Here is a 14,829-nt window from a genome sequence, read left to right as displayed (position 1 = left end):
GAATGCCACGTTTTTTCCATCAGGGTATCAGCAACTTCGCTGAAATGGATGTATTTACCTGAAGCGCTGAGAGGAAGTGTTGCTTTGCCATAACAGATCCTTTTAGCACATCGCCCATCTCCTTGTTCTGACTGCTGGAACAGTAATGATCATCTTCTATTGTGATTTGCTCATTCTCTTCAGCCTCCAGCTGGCTCTGGTTGAAACGCAGGGAACCCTTTAGAATATCCTTGATCTATTTGCCGAACAGGAGGAAAAATAATTCAGAACATTAGGAAAAATCTAAAATATCTGAAGCTTGGGCTAATGTACGCAAAGCAGACAGTCTGCCTTTCATGCACTATGTTTTTTTAAATGATTTACTATATTTTTTGAAGAAGAAAACAATATTAATGGTAATACTTGCACTGGTTAAAGGATCAAGCACTAGTGAAACAAGGTTCTACCAGAAACTGGAAAGCACAAAGTACCTAAGATATTTAAAAAGAACAAACCACCGATGTGCTCTCCCCAGCACTCATATAGCTAACATATATTATGGTATTCCAGTTGAAAGATATTCTAGAGCTAACCCTAATGAAATAGTTCTTAGAGACAGATGCACATTGTTTAGTAATATTCTCATTAAAGGAATGTAGTATTTTTTCCTCAAATCAAATGACACACAAATATCAGCTTTTTTGGTACAGAAGACAGAGGCATGGATACTGAATACAGTGTATGTTATGCATTGGAGGAGTGATGGTTAAAGCCCAGAACTGAGAATAAGGCTACCAGGGTTCTACTCACAGGCCACCATAGACTTCCTGAAATTGGGACTGGGTAGGAAACTTGACCTCTCTATGGTTCAATTTCACCTCCAGAAAAAGAGGATTTGTAAAACTTAATATATTAATATTTGTAAAGTTGAATTCAGTCAATATCTATACCTGCTTCAAGCCTGCCAGGGATACCAGAATTTCATCTTCTTTCTCCAACTGTTCCTGTAATATGACCTCTTGAATATTTCCTGCAACACAAAGAACAATATTTTCCTAAATGATCACTTAGTACTTATCTGCCACCAACTTACAGTCAGCATGAGCATGCTCAGAAATTAGCACCATGTCTCATGCTGTCATGCAAACATTCACACACATATAGACCTATAGAGCTTGGCACCTTTACTTATTGTAGAAGCAGATTAGAAACTTGGCTAGCCAAATCTATGCACCAGTCAGAACTCCCACAATGATGCTGTGCTATTACCAGATTGACTGCCAACTGAATCAATCAGGACACACAACAGACATACTATTCCTGATCCCTAGAAGAAAGCTGATGGCTATAACCTTCATGATCTCCATATTAAGTTAGCCCTAGTCTACACTTACGAGGTTAGGTCAAAATTAGGTTGATTTTATAAGCAATGCGGCTACACAACCAACCCCGTTCCGTCAACCTAAAGGGCTCTTAAAATCGACTGCTGTACTCCTCCCCGGTGAGGGGAGTAGAGCTTAATTGACCTTCTTGGGTCGAATTTGGGGTAGTGCAGATGCAGCGTTGTGCAATTCAACAGTATTGGCCTCTGGGAGCTATCCCAGAGTGCTCCAATGTGACCGCTCTGGACAACACTTTCAACTCAGATGCACTAGCCAGATACACAGGAAAAGCCCTGGGAACTTTTGAATTTCATTTCCTGTTTGCTCAGCATGGCAAGCTCAGCAGCACAGGTGACCATGCAGTGCCAGAATTGCAAATGAGCTCCAGCATGGAGTGAACGGGAGACACTGTATCTGATTGCTGTATGGGTAGAAGAATCTGTGCAGGCAGAACTCCGATCAAAAAGAAGAAATACTTAAATATATATGTCAAAATCGCACAGGGAATGGTGGAGAGAGGCTTTACCAGGGACACACAGCAGTGCCACGTGTAAGTTAAGGAGCTCAGACAAGCTTACCACAAGACAAAGGAGGCAAACGGTCGCTCTGGGTCAGAGCGCTTCTGCATGCCGCTTCTGCATGCCATTCTAGGGGGGGACCTTACCAGTACCCCACCACTGTCTGTGGACACCTGCAAGGGGGGGGGGGGAGAGTCTCACGCAACACGGGGGAGGAGGAGGAGAATTTGGAGCAGGCAAGTGGAGAATCTGTTCTCCCCGGCAGCCAGGACCGTCTCATCACCCTGGAGCCAATACTCTCCCAAGGCGGGTTCCAGGACCCTGAAGGCAGGGAAGGCACTCTGGTGAGTGCACATTTGTAACTACACTACAGGGCTTAAAAGCAATTGTGTTTAATGTTTGATTTGCCCTGAAGAATTGGGATGCAACCTTCCAGCTACTGGAAAAGTCTGTTAACGTGTCTGGGGGTTGGGCAGGAATCCTCCAAGGACATTTCCATGAAGCTCTCCTGGAGGGTACTCCAAAAGCCTTTGCAGAAGGTTTCTGGGGAGGATTGCCTTATTTCGTCCTCCATGGTAGGACACTTTACTATGCCAAGCCAGTAGCAACTAGTCTGGAATTATTGCAGCATGGCAGCGAATGGTCCTGGGTTTTGGTCGCATTCATGCAACATTTGTCTTTATCTTTCTGTGTCAGCCTCAGGAGAGTGATATCATCCATGGTCACCTGGTTGAAATAGGGGAATTTTTGTAAGGGAACAGTAAAAGGACCCCATTCATGCTGGGCTGTTTGCGCTTGGCTAAAAGGGAATAGCCACGGGGTGGGAGGAAGGGTGTGCTGCACATCCTACCCAAAACCGCAGCCCCCTCCTTTTAAATGGCAGACCCAACCACATTGCTTGCTGTGGGAAAGGAGAGCGCTGCAGTTTGAAACCATTCCCACATGTTATGAAGGCAGAAGAAGCCAACCTCGCATACCCTTTGGCTTACCATGGCTGCCTGGAAACCGAATTCTGTTGCCCAGCCGTGTGTGATGTGTCACCATACCAGCAGGCGCTCAATATAAAAGGCAAAATGCGACCTTGTACCTAAAGCACATGTGCTGTCTGCTGTGAATTGCTTGATTCACTGTGAAAGAGTCTCCCTTTTGTTCTCAGAAATGTATCTTCTTAAATTTTACTATCCCTTTTTATCGCCCCTGCAGGTGCAAATGTTTCTATGCTCCCCGTATCATCTCTGTCCCTGAGGTTATCACAGATTAGAAGGCGAAAAAAATACACCCACAATGACATGTTTTCAGAGCTCATGCAGTCCTCCTGCACTGATAGGGCACAGCTGAATGCATGGAGGCATTTAGTGGCCAAGGCCTGGAAAGCATTCAGTGAGTGTGATCAGAACATGGAGGAGGAGATGCTGAGGCTAATGGGGGAGCAAACGGACATGATCAGGCGTCTGGTGGAGCTGCAGGAAAGGCAACAAGAGCATAGACTGCTGCTGCATCCATTGTATAACTGCCTGCCCTCCTCGCCAAGTTCCATGTCCTCCTCACCCAGACACCAAAGAACGCGGGGGTGGGGGTAAGGGAGAGGCTCCAGGCACCCAGCCACTCCACTCCAGAGGATAGCCCAAGCAACAGAAGGCTATCATTCAAACGGCTTTGATTTGTGGTGTGGCTACAATAAGCAATGCGGCCTTGTCCTCCTTTCCTCCCCCACCCCACCCAGGCTACCTTGTCAGTGATCTCACTTTTTTTTAAATAAATAAAGAATGCATGGATTCAGAACAATAGGGACTTTATTTCCTTTGCCAGCTGTAGTCGAAGGGGAGAGGAGGATTGGCTTACAGGGAAGTAAATTCAACAAAGGGGGTGGTTTTGCATCTAAGGAGAAACACACACAACTGTCACAGCGTATCCTGACCACTCATGAAACTGGTTTTCAAAGCCTCTTTGATGCGCAGCACACCTAGCTGTGTTCTTCTAATCACCCTGGTGTCTGGCTGTTCAAAACTGGCTGCCAGGCGATTTGCCTCAACCTCCCACCCTGCCATAAACATCTCCCCCTTACTCTCACAGATATTATGGAGCACACAGCAAGCAGCTATAACAATGGGAATATTGGTTGCACTGAGGTCTAATCTAGTCAGCACCAGCGAGCTTTTAAACGTCCAAAGGCACATTCTACCACTATTCTGCACCTGCTCAGCCTATAGTTGAACTGCTCCTTACTACTGTCCAGGCTGCCTGTATATGAGCATGAGCCATGGGAGCAAGGGGTAGGCTGGGTCCCCAAGGATAACTATTGGCATTTCAACATCCCCAATGGTAATTTTCTGGTCTGGGAAGTAAGTCCCTTCTTGCAACTGTTCAAACAGCCCGGAGTTCCTAAAGACGCAAGCGTCATGCACCTTTCCCGGCCATCCCACGTTGATGTTGGTGAAACGTCCCTTGTGATCCGCCAGTGCTTGCAGCACCATCGAGAAGTACCCCTTGCAGTTTACATATTGGTTGGCAAGGTGGTCTGGTGCCAAGATAGTGATATGTGTTCCATTTATCGCCCCACCACAATTAGGGAACCCCACTGCAGCAAAGCCATCCACTATGACCTGCACATTTCCCAGAGTCACAACCCTTGCTAGTAGAAGGTTACTTATTGCCTTGGCTACCTGGATCACAGCAGCCCGCACAGTGGATTTGCCCTCTCCAAACTGAATCCCGACTGACCGGTAGCAGTCAGGCGTTGCAAGCTTCCACAGGGCTATTGCCACTCGCTTCTCAACTGTCAGGGCAGGTCTCATCTTGGTATTCCTGCACTTCAGGGCGAGGGAAAGCGACTCACACAGTTCCATGGATGTGGCCTTACGTATGTAAAAGTTTTGCAGCCACTGGGAATCATCCCATACCTGCAACACTATGCAGTCCCACCAGTCTGAGCTTATTTGCCGGGCCCAGAATCGGCATTCCACTATCAACCAGCCCCACTGCTGCCATGATGTCCCAATTGCCACAGCCCATGCTTCCAGGAACATCTGTGTCAATGTCTTCCTCACAATCGTCCTCGTGCTGGCGTCTCCTACCCAGGTTCTGCACATACTGTAGGATAATGCGTGAGGTGTTTACAATGCTCACAACAGCAGTGGTGAGCCGAGCAGGCTCCATGCTTGCCGTGCTATGGCGTCTGCACGGGTAACCCAGGAAAAAAGGTACGAAACAATTGATTGCCGTTGCTTTCAAGGAGAGAGGGAGAGGAGACTGACAACATGCACCCAAAACCACCCGCGACAATGTTTTTGCCCCATCAGGCATTGGGAGCTCGACCCAGAATTCCAATGGGCAGCGGGGACTGTGGGATAGCTACCCACAGTGCACCACTCGCCAACCTACTGCGCTTAGTGGGAACATACCCGATTGACTATATAAAATCACTTTCTAAAGATCGACTTCTATAAAATGGATCTAATTTCGTAGTGTAGACCTACCCTTAGAGAATCTAGTCAGCTGGCTACTTCCACTTTCATCCCCATTCAGGTGTGCAACCTTCCTAACTTGATTCTGGAAATATTTCAGGAAGCACTTATGAATATACACAGCAATAGTATCTATGGACCCCTTCAATTCATTTAAATGTGCACTGTGCAATTCTAGTTCTGCTAGTTCCTAATGCCAGCACTGATGCTACAGTTCCCTGGTCCTTGAGTACCAAGAGTGAAATCCTCACCTCTGCTCCCTCCCCTTTATTCTGGGTAAAAGAGCCGGAGCAGAGTAAATGGAGCTTAATAGTCTTATATCTGGCTGGAGAAGGAAGACAGCTGAAAGTCTGTTCTTCAAGGATCCCCCTTGCAAGCCCTGGCACAGGGGATTTACCCAGTCCAGGATGGATATTTCAGAGAAAATACCACAGTACACAGTGCCATGGAGATTTTGGGCCATGCTGTAGCGCACAGGGCAGCCCAGAGAGGCTACCATAACTCAGGCAGGCTCCCAGAGCTGATTAAACTATGCCAGGAACCTCTCCATTCACCTTAACCCTCCACTCTCCTTGGACTTTGATTTCTGTGCCATGCTTCAGAGGCACAACACAGAACAACAAATTTATGTGTGATACCTGCTGCACTGGAATGCAACGAGGGAAGGGAAAAGCTTCTCTGTGTCCTTCTCCACCCCACTGTACTAAGCTTTATGCAAATCTACCCCTTTACTGACATTCATCTGGGAACAATGCTTTGCTACCTGTGAATAATGCTATCATCCTAAACTCTTGCTAAAAAAAATGTTATATCACTAACACCATGCCCTGTCATCATCAGCATTTAAAAAACAACAACAAACCCTGCATGTTCAGGGCAAGAAAGAATGAAAACTCAAAGCTTTTGTTACAGACATGACCGACAGAGATAAAGATGGTAGTGTTGTCAAAAGTGACTGAATATGGGACTGCAGAAGGTTTCATAGGAGAGAAAAGGAGTACAGTTTGGCCATGTTAAATTTAATATATGCAGAATGAGATGAGAGAGAGTGGGGATGTGATCTAGAACTGGGTCAGAAGAAGACAGGTTAGAAAGGCTGATCTAAAAGCATCAGTGTAAAGATGGTAGTTCACATTGTTGATGGTAACTGAGACCAGATCAGATCACCCAGAGATAGATGTAAAGAGAGAAGAAAAAGGGACAATTGTGGCCCTAGGCACCCTTGTATTCACTCCCTGCACACTAATAATATTTGTACAAAATATGTCTTGTGAAATACATCACATGAAAGCTAGCAACATACTGGTTATTAAGAGCTTCGTAAAAATGTATGTTCTAACTTTACATGTGAAGTTAAGAATGACGTTACTAGAGCATGTTTAAGACAAAGATATTCCAGCCTACGTAAAATTGATAAATAGGTCTGTTCTAGACAAAGAAATGTGGGTTTACCTCAATTACATATTAGCTAAACCAGTGGGGTTATCTTGAGCTGGAATGCGAGAGACAGAACTAACATGGCTCCTGAAACCCAGAGAGAGACAGGAGACAGAATCCCCAGGAGGCCTTCCAGACTTGTAAGAAAAGAAAATCCTTTGGGAATACAAGGAACAGAGAGAGACTCCATCTCGATCCCTCACCTTAAGGAGACAAAGAAATCAAGTGATCTCACCTCTGAGATAGGTCCTGGCCAGGCCAGCCAGTAAAAAGCTGGAAAGACGACTGTGGATGAGAGGAAAAACCATCTTGAACAAAAACTTCATCTTGCTAGATTAAGTTTTAGCTGTTTAGATTCGTGTTTCCACTTTTATTTGCTTGTAACCATTTCTACCTTTATCTCTTTTAGTTGGTATCACTTTATCCATGCTCTTTTGTTTATAAACCTGTTTTACTTTTACTATAAACCAATTCAGTGCTGTGTTTGAAAAGATGGATCTATTTACCCCCATTAAATTAATAAGCTATGTCTGACAGAACAGTGAACTTTGTATCTTCTGTGATTGCACAGTGGGAGGAGCTGGGCATTGCAGAGAAACATCTCTGAGGAGCCTAGGAGCTGGACTTTGCTGATTGTTACCTGCCAGGCAAGGTCTGGGCCAGGTGTTTGCTGGTGAGGAAGGTGATTTGCTGCTGCTGTGTCATGGAGCGGACACGGAGTCTACTCACCAGCAAAAATCGCTCTTGTTGAGGCAGAGAGGTAACGCTGTCTCATAGCTCTGGGTATTTCCAGAAGCGTGTTACAGCAATAGACCCCCATAAAATGGGGAAAGGGGTGGAGATCCATACATCAAATGAGATGCTGATGGAATGATCAGAGAGTTAGAAGGAACAGAAGAGCCATGAAAGCCCAGAGAGGAAAAGATTTCAGGGCGTAAGGTGTAAAAAGCAGCCGGGGGAAATGGAGTGAGATGGCCTCAAGTTACTAGATTACATGAACATTATTTAGCATCCGTACAGTGCAGTTTTTAAGAAGTCAACTGTAGCTATGTACTAGAACAATGGACTAAAACATAAGAATGAAAACTGGATAGTGACGAATGTTAATCCTATGATTCCAAGGTACATTACAAAGCTGAACTATGGAGGATGGAATTAATATGAAGCTAGATCCCTTTGCAAATATGTTTCCTGTTATTCATTATTTTGGCCTATATTAAATATTTTCCTCCTGCACTGCTGCAGTCTTTCACTATATTAAATCAATGGTTTTCAATGTTTTTTCATTTGCAGATCCCTAAAAAATTCTGAATGGAGATGCAGACCTCTTTGGAAATCTCAGATATAGTCTAAACACCCCCAGGAGCCTGCAGACCACAAGTCGAAAACCACTGTTCTATGGTAACAACAACCTTTTGCGGATCCCCTAGGCATAGTCTGTGGACCCCCAGGAGTCCATGGACCACAGGTTGAATACCACTGAACTAAATAATTGGTATTAAACGTTTCTGGCAGAGTTTTAAAATGTGTCATATATGGCGATACTACTTTAACTCTGATTATTTCCCAAATAACGCTTGTCTTTTTACTACAGAAAGTTTTGTAAACTATCCAGCACCCAAAATACACGTTAATATCCGGGGAAAACAACTGATCAATGGGGAACCTGAATCATCAGGCTTTAGTTGGCTTTCACATTTTGCAGGGTTTTTATGTCTCTCTAACACTATTCCTCCTCCTCACACACACATGCATGGAAACGTGTGTTATAAAACAAGTACGCACAAAGACTAACTGGGTGGGGTAAGGAGGAGAAAATAAGTAATTCAGAACATAGCTCAGATGTGGGACACTGACCTTTAAAATGCTATGAAAATAAAACACAAAATAGAAGATGCAAGGCGCTCCACATGATGTGGAAATAATCCATTGGTATTCTGGTTTTTCATAGCTACTGTTTCTTAATTCAACAATTCAAACCTTGATGTGGTAACACGCGAATAATAAGGAAAACACCCATCCCCAGTTCTGCCCCCAGCTCTGCCTTCAGCTCAAGCTCCTCTGCTGAGGAAGCTTTGGCTGTGCAGGAATGGAGCAAAAGGACAGATTCCATTACTGGTAAGAGGGGTGTGGCAAGAAACGTTTGGGCACCACCGTTCTATATTAAAGCACCCACCCACCCACACACATATCTAATTTTATTGCTCTCCCAAGTTTGAGATCTTATATATTATTTGATATTTTTTTCTATTCATACAGCTGAATGGCCAAATTTTGCTTTACAATAGTTATCCTATCATGGAACTGTAATTCCTGAATTATGATTTTTTCATAATAAAATAAAACCTTTATGAAAGCATGCATTAGTATCAAGCTCAAATCAAAGAAAATCTGAGAGCATCTTCCTATCTGCAGAATAAACACGGATATACACTGAAGAACCACTGAATTATATGGCTTATAAATTATTTGCAAAGCCAAGTAAATCTATTTCTGTGCTATACATATTTTTCTTACAACATTGTTAAATTGTGGTTGTAGTTCAAAAGCTATCAAAACCCTAGGGGCAGAACAGGACATGAGTCACATATAGCTCAACATAAAGAACAATGGAGCCACACACACTTTCAGAATTCAGCTACCATATCAAACAAAGGCTGCTTTGTTTTCAACAATGGCGTATTTACGAGTGATACCTCCTAAAAGTGTTTTGCATAACTGGTTAGGAATAAATCTCAGAAACTTCTTGTCAAGCAAATGCTTCATTTAAATACTGTAGGAATCTCACCAAACATTCAATAACTATTCCCAAGGAAAATAATGTAATTTGCTGCCCAAACGTGGCAAATCGATAAAAATGTTGGTTGGAAACAGGTTAGCTGTAACAGTTGTAGAATTACAATGAATAATAAACATTCATATCTTGCTCTCACACTTACCCAAACTTGTAAACAACACCCATGAAAATTCACTCTTGAAACAGGTATTGAAAAAATTCATGATTTCAATTTTTCCGCTCACTGAGAAAACTAATTTCTAAAGTTTAAATTAGACATTATCATTTTCTGTATAAAGATGGATGAGTAAAATAATCCACAGTAGGTCCTAGCTGCACTATTTAGAGAAGACTTGTGCTCTTTGATGACGTGTAAAGTTAATATGTATAAATATGCAAAAATGGTATGCACTGTGCCTAATGAGTTTTAGTTTCCTATTAAATAAGTTCAAATGAACATCGAAAGACTATCAAACATTCAGTACATTCAGAACAGCTACTGGCCGTCTCCCTCCTTAGCAGTTACTATAACTGCTGGAGTGGCTCCTACTTCAAAGGTTACAGCTGATACTGGAGCAACTGGTCCCCAAAGAGCAGGCCAGATTTAGAACCAGTCGCAACTGCTGTGACCAGGTGCTGGCCTTAGCCAGCCACGCAGAATCCGGCCACCAGCAAAAATTAAAAACAGCAGCTGCATTCATTGATCTTCCTTTTGCATAAGATAATGTATGGTGCAAAGGTCTCCTGCTGAAGTCATCATTAGCTTTCCCAGCCAATCAACCATCAGACTCATCATAGAGATGCTGAGTAACAGAATATTCACTGTGCACCTTGGTGAATCTGCCAGCAAATTACAGAGACTGAACTATGCCTCCCAGAAGGATCCGTTTTAGTGCCTGCACTTTTCAATCTCTGTACCAGCGATATTCCGGTCACATCCTCCTTTAAATTCATCTATGCAGATACCATTACTCTAGCAACACAAGTGTCCTCTTTGAAGGCCACAGAAATGGTCATGAACAACCACCTCTGGACCCTAGAGACCTATTTCAAAGCTTTACGACTGAAACCCAACACTTCAAAATGCTCATCTCTGCCTTTCACTTGAATAACCATGAAGCCAAAGTTCTGCTGAAAGTGGACTTTTGTGATCCACCTCTTTTGCGTAACCAGAATCCATGGTACCCTTGAGACACCTTGATCAGATGCTCAGCTATCAACACCACCAAAAAGATGATAAAGAAAAGGGTTAACATCATTGAGAAGCTCGCTGGCATATGCTGGGGATGTGATGCATGCATGTTTCAAACGTCAGCACAAGTCCTGATCTTGCCAACAGTGGAGTACTGTGCGCTAGCTTGGTGCAACTGCTCCCACACCAATCTTGTTGACACCAAAAACTAATGCTGTACTCAAGATTGTTAGTGGTTCCCTCAAATCAATGCCAATACTATGGATCCAGTCTTGACGGTCATTGTGCCAGCCAACATTAGGTAAGACGCTGCTGTGGTCCAGAGTACAACAGCAGTCTGTCCGTTCTGGACCTGCCTATATACCAATACTTCAATTCAGTGCCACTCTCCCGACTCAAATCCAGGAAGCCTTTCTGGATCCCCACATCAGTGTTGAAGGTCAATGGAAAGGACACTGAATCATGGGCTGCTTGTGACATCCCAAACAAAGCCTTGATTGAAAAATCCAACAAAAGACGTCCTGGGATTCTGCCTTCCTCACAGGCAGTGGACTGCACTCAACCATGTCTGGACAATGCGTGGAAGGTTTGGATATCTCTTCCACAAATGGAAAAATCAAAGAATCAAATTGTGACCACAGTGAGGTGCAAACCATGCAATACATGACAGACAACTGGTGCATTCCCATTTACAGTGGTGGCACAAAGGGGATCCACCTAGCTATCACAGAAGCATTAGAATGGCTTTCAAATCTTAAAATTAATTATAATCCTAGTCCCTTGCTTTTCAAATGCCATATGAAAGAAGAATACAGACTCTACAACAGTGCTTCTCAAAGCCGGTCCGCCGCTTGTTCAGGGAAAGCCCCTGGCAGTCTGGGCCGCTTTGTTTACCTGCTGCGTCCGCAGGTTCGGCTGATCGCGGCTTCCTCTGGCTGTGGTTCACCACTACAGGCCAATGGGGGCTGTAGGAAGGGTGGCGAGCACATCCCTCCGCCTGCGCGGCTTCCCGGAGTACCCATTGGCCTGGAGCAGCAAACCATGGCCAGTGGGAGCTGCGATCGGCCAAACCTGCGGATGCGGCAGGTAAACAAACCGGCCCGGCCCGCCAGAGGCTTTCCCTACACAAGCGGCGGCCCAACTTTGAGAAGCACTGCTCTACAACAAACACTTCCTGTTGTGTTTCTTGACTGTACTCTACATCTTTGGAAAAAGGAGAGCATAATGATAAGGACAAAATAACACCTTGAATGGAATTTAGAGGAGAACCAGGAAACAGCAGATCTGTAAATTGGTCTCCAGAACAAAGGAAGATACTGTGAGTACCACTCAAGGACCACATCTCCCACCAAAAAGGAACTGCTTGGAATGCATGGATTTAATCCCTGGATATTGAGCATGGATCTACTAGAGGGCATCTGTTATGTGGAAGATTTTTTTTCAGCAGTAACAAAAAAAAAAAAAGGTATCAATAGAGGAAAATGGTAGACATAATTTCCTGGGGTTTAGAAAATTATCACATTCCAGAAAAAATTGCTAGACTACAAGGCCACTGAGTGTACAACAAAGGATGAGCTGCTTGAGTCGGTTAAGAACTGTTGTAATAATTGAAGACCTAAGGTGAATGGAAACGTATTCTAATGTAGCCACCAACTAGTGCGGCACCTTATGGCATCCTGACCAGTGAAAGGTGGGGTTCTGTTTATTTCATATGTTAGAACCCGGAAGTAGGAAGAGACAGTAATGGACTGAAATTTGCTGTTGACAATCAGGGGTGGCAGAGAGGAATGGAAACCACTAAACATGAGATATCTCTTCAGTGTACTTGTTCACTTCACTTCTTCATTTCCTCCTCTATTTCCACACCCATTCTTTATGGCAAATGTTTCCCCTACTAATCTCCACTTGTATCCTAGGTCTCTTGTGGCATTTACGTGCAGATAACACCTTCTGAGAGGAACAATCTTGAAACAGCTGCAGGTTTTTTTTTTTTATGATTGCTGCCTTGCCTGTGTTGGCTCCTGATCAATGATTTGTACACACTAACACTGTCAGGATCACATTAAATTTAGTTTTCCTTTCTACAGCCATGGCTGTGATTACCAAGAACACTCTTCAAAGTCAGAATGAAGGAGAGCTAGCAACTTGCAACACTCACATTATCAATTTAAGCCCCTGGTAAGGGATACTTAACCTGGGGACACCAAGATGAAAGATGCTTCATTTCAGTTCTAAATCTTTCCAAAACAGGACTAGAACAATTGAGTTCACACCGGTGTCAGGGATTCAATAAGACTGTGTGTTTCATGCTTCACATACAAATCCTGCAGTGTGACACTTATTAAAGAAAAAGATTTATAGGAAAGATTAAATAGGTGCTAATACTTCCAAGTTCCCTAGTATATCTGTAATGACACAACTTCTATTTCAGTACAATGAAGTGGAAAACATGAACTGGTATCTCAGTCTCATTTAATCTTAAAGTTCCGCTTTTTCCTTTTATTTTATAGGAGAGGCTGCATTTTCCTTATAACTGGATTGAATATGAAACTGGAATCCATATACCTCATTTAAAGTTGGGTGTCAGATCTGAAAATTAATATCTTTGCATGACCTATACAGACAGGCAATGCAGTATAGTATATAGATGTTGATGCTTATTAACAAAACCCAACGAGTTTCCATTAGTTTCCTTTGCTTTTCATAATTAACATCCCCAAATGACAATGAGTGAATTATTTTCATTTTCAAGCTAATGGGTTTACAAAAGGTTAATTGTTTTGCATATGACGACAACACTATCAAGGAATCAAAGTCTCATCCACCTCTCTCTTTTGTGGGTGCCATCTTTCAATAAATCTCCATTGCACTGTTTTCAAAAGCGGTGCCTAAAAGGGTTTAAATGGTAAAGGGATGTGGGTCTTTGATATGCAAATTCATGAAATTTAATTTTTTTTTATCTGCAATATAATGAGCAGGTATTGAATGAAAACTGATTGCTTCATCTGACAGATATTTTGAGATTAACAAACAGCAATGATGAATACAGAGGGGCAAATGAAGCTGAGACTGAGCGACCTCTTTACGATGTACATTATTGAGTGTGGCCACAGACTGACCTGTGTTCACTTAGTGTAAACTTAACATTGTAGTGCAGACAACATTGTTACTCAAAATTAAAGTCCTCGCAAGTGTGAAGTCCTGAAACTGAGCTAATGGAAAACTGTCTATTGGTTAAAAGAAACCAATATTTCAGACTTCCTCCAGCTGGTTTTTCTTGTGTTCCTCTTGTAATATATTTCATGTATCTATTTATATACAATATACTTGTAATTCATACACAGTAGTCACCTTTAAAAAGTCAACTATTTACCAACAGTTAATGTGCCGTTATGTTAAACACCAGTTATTCTCCCATAAGTAAAAGAGAAAGTGGTAACTGCTGATCTTTTTAATAGCACCTGCTGTACATATAAATACACAGGTTGTGGTCAGTGCAGAGGTGCACTAGCCCAAAAGAAGCACCATGACTTTGGAAGGAGTGCCAGGAGAATGTGGGCACTGTGCCACCTTTTGACAGCTTGCAGTGTGTTCTCCCCCTTTGCAGGGCAAGCCCCTATGAAAAACATGGCAATGTCAGTGGTCTCAGACTTAGACTAGTGGTACTAGACTTAGACTAGCCCTTGTTCTTGGCTGTTGCAGAGTGGCGCCAGGGGATGCACCCCATCTTTTGTACTTGTGCAAGGCTGGTCACAACAGAGCCAAATACGGGGAGGCTTTATCCATGCAATAAACTGCATTTATGGCACACCACCAACTGCCTCTCTCGCACTCTGCTCATCAAACCATCTCTACTCAGGCTGCTTCTAAAACTGCAAACTTCTGCACTGTTTCAAACAGTATTTATTTTTTTAAAAAACCTATCAGAAAAAGTTTTCCTTCTTTCTCCCCATTTGTGGAATTTCTCCGCTTCTGCCAACACACTCATACACCAGAAATAATTTTAAAAAACCCAAATGATCTGATGTGCAAAACAAATAATATTCATTCCTGCACCAGTAATAGACTTACTGTCCATCAA

At 43.1% G+C, this 14,829-nt stretch overlaps 1 protein-coding gene across 15 annotated transcripts in view; it reads right to left on the bottom strand.

Annotated features, from left to right (window-relative positions):
• The window catches only part of TBC1D5 (TBC1 domain family member 5), a 503,676-nt gene that overhangs the window by 15,613 nt on the left and 473,234 nt on the right, over positions 1-14,829 (bottom strand). For all 15 annotated transcript variants that reach the window (XM_045005374.1, XM_045005379.1, XM_045005375.1 and 12 more), the window contains 2 exons: positions 930-1,009; positions 59-235 (listed from right to left, as the gene is read on the bottom strand). In XM_045005374.1, coding sequence (XP_044861309.1) covers positions 59-235; positions 930-1,009 — 257 coding nt within the window. The remainder of the gene's footprint in view (positions 1-58; positions 236-929; positions 1,010-14,829) is intronic.

The sequence above is a fragment of the Mauremys mutica genome, chromosome 2, assembly GCF_020497125.1.
Source record: "Mauremys mutica isolate MM-2020 ecotype Southern chromosome 2, ASM2049712v1, whole genome shotgun sequence".
Lineage (NCBI taxonomy): Eukaryota > Metazoa > Chordata > Testudines > Geoemydidae > Mauremys > Mauremys mutica.
This window is presented reverse-complemented; position numbering and strand designations above follow the sequence as displayed.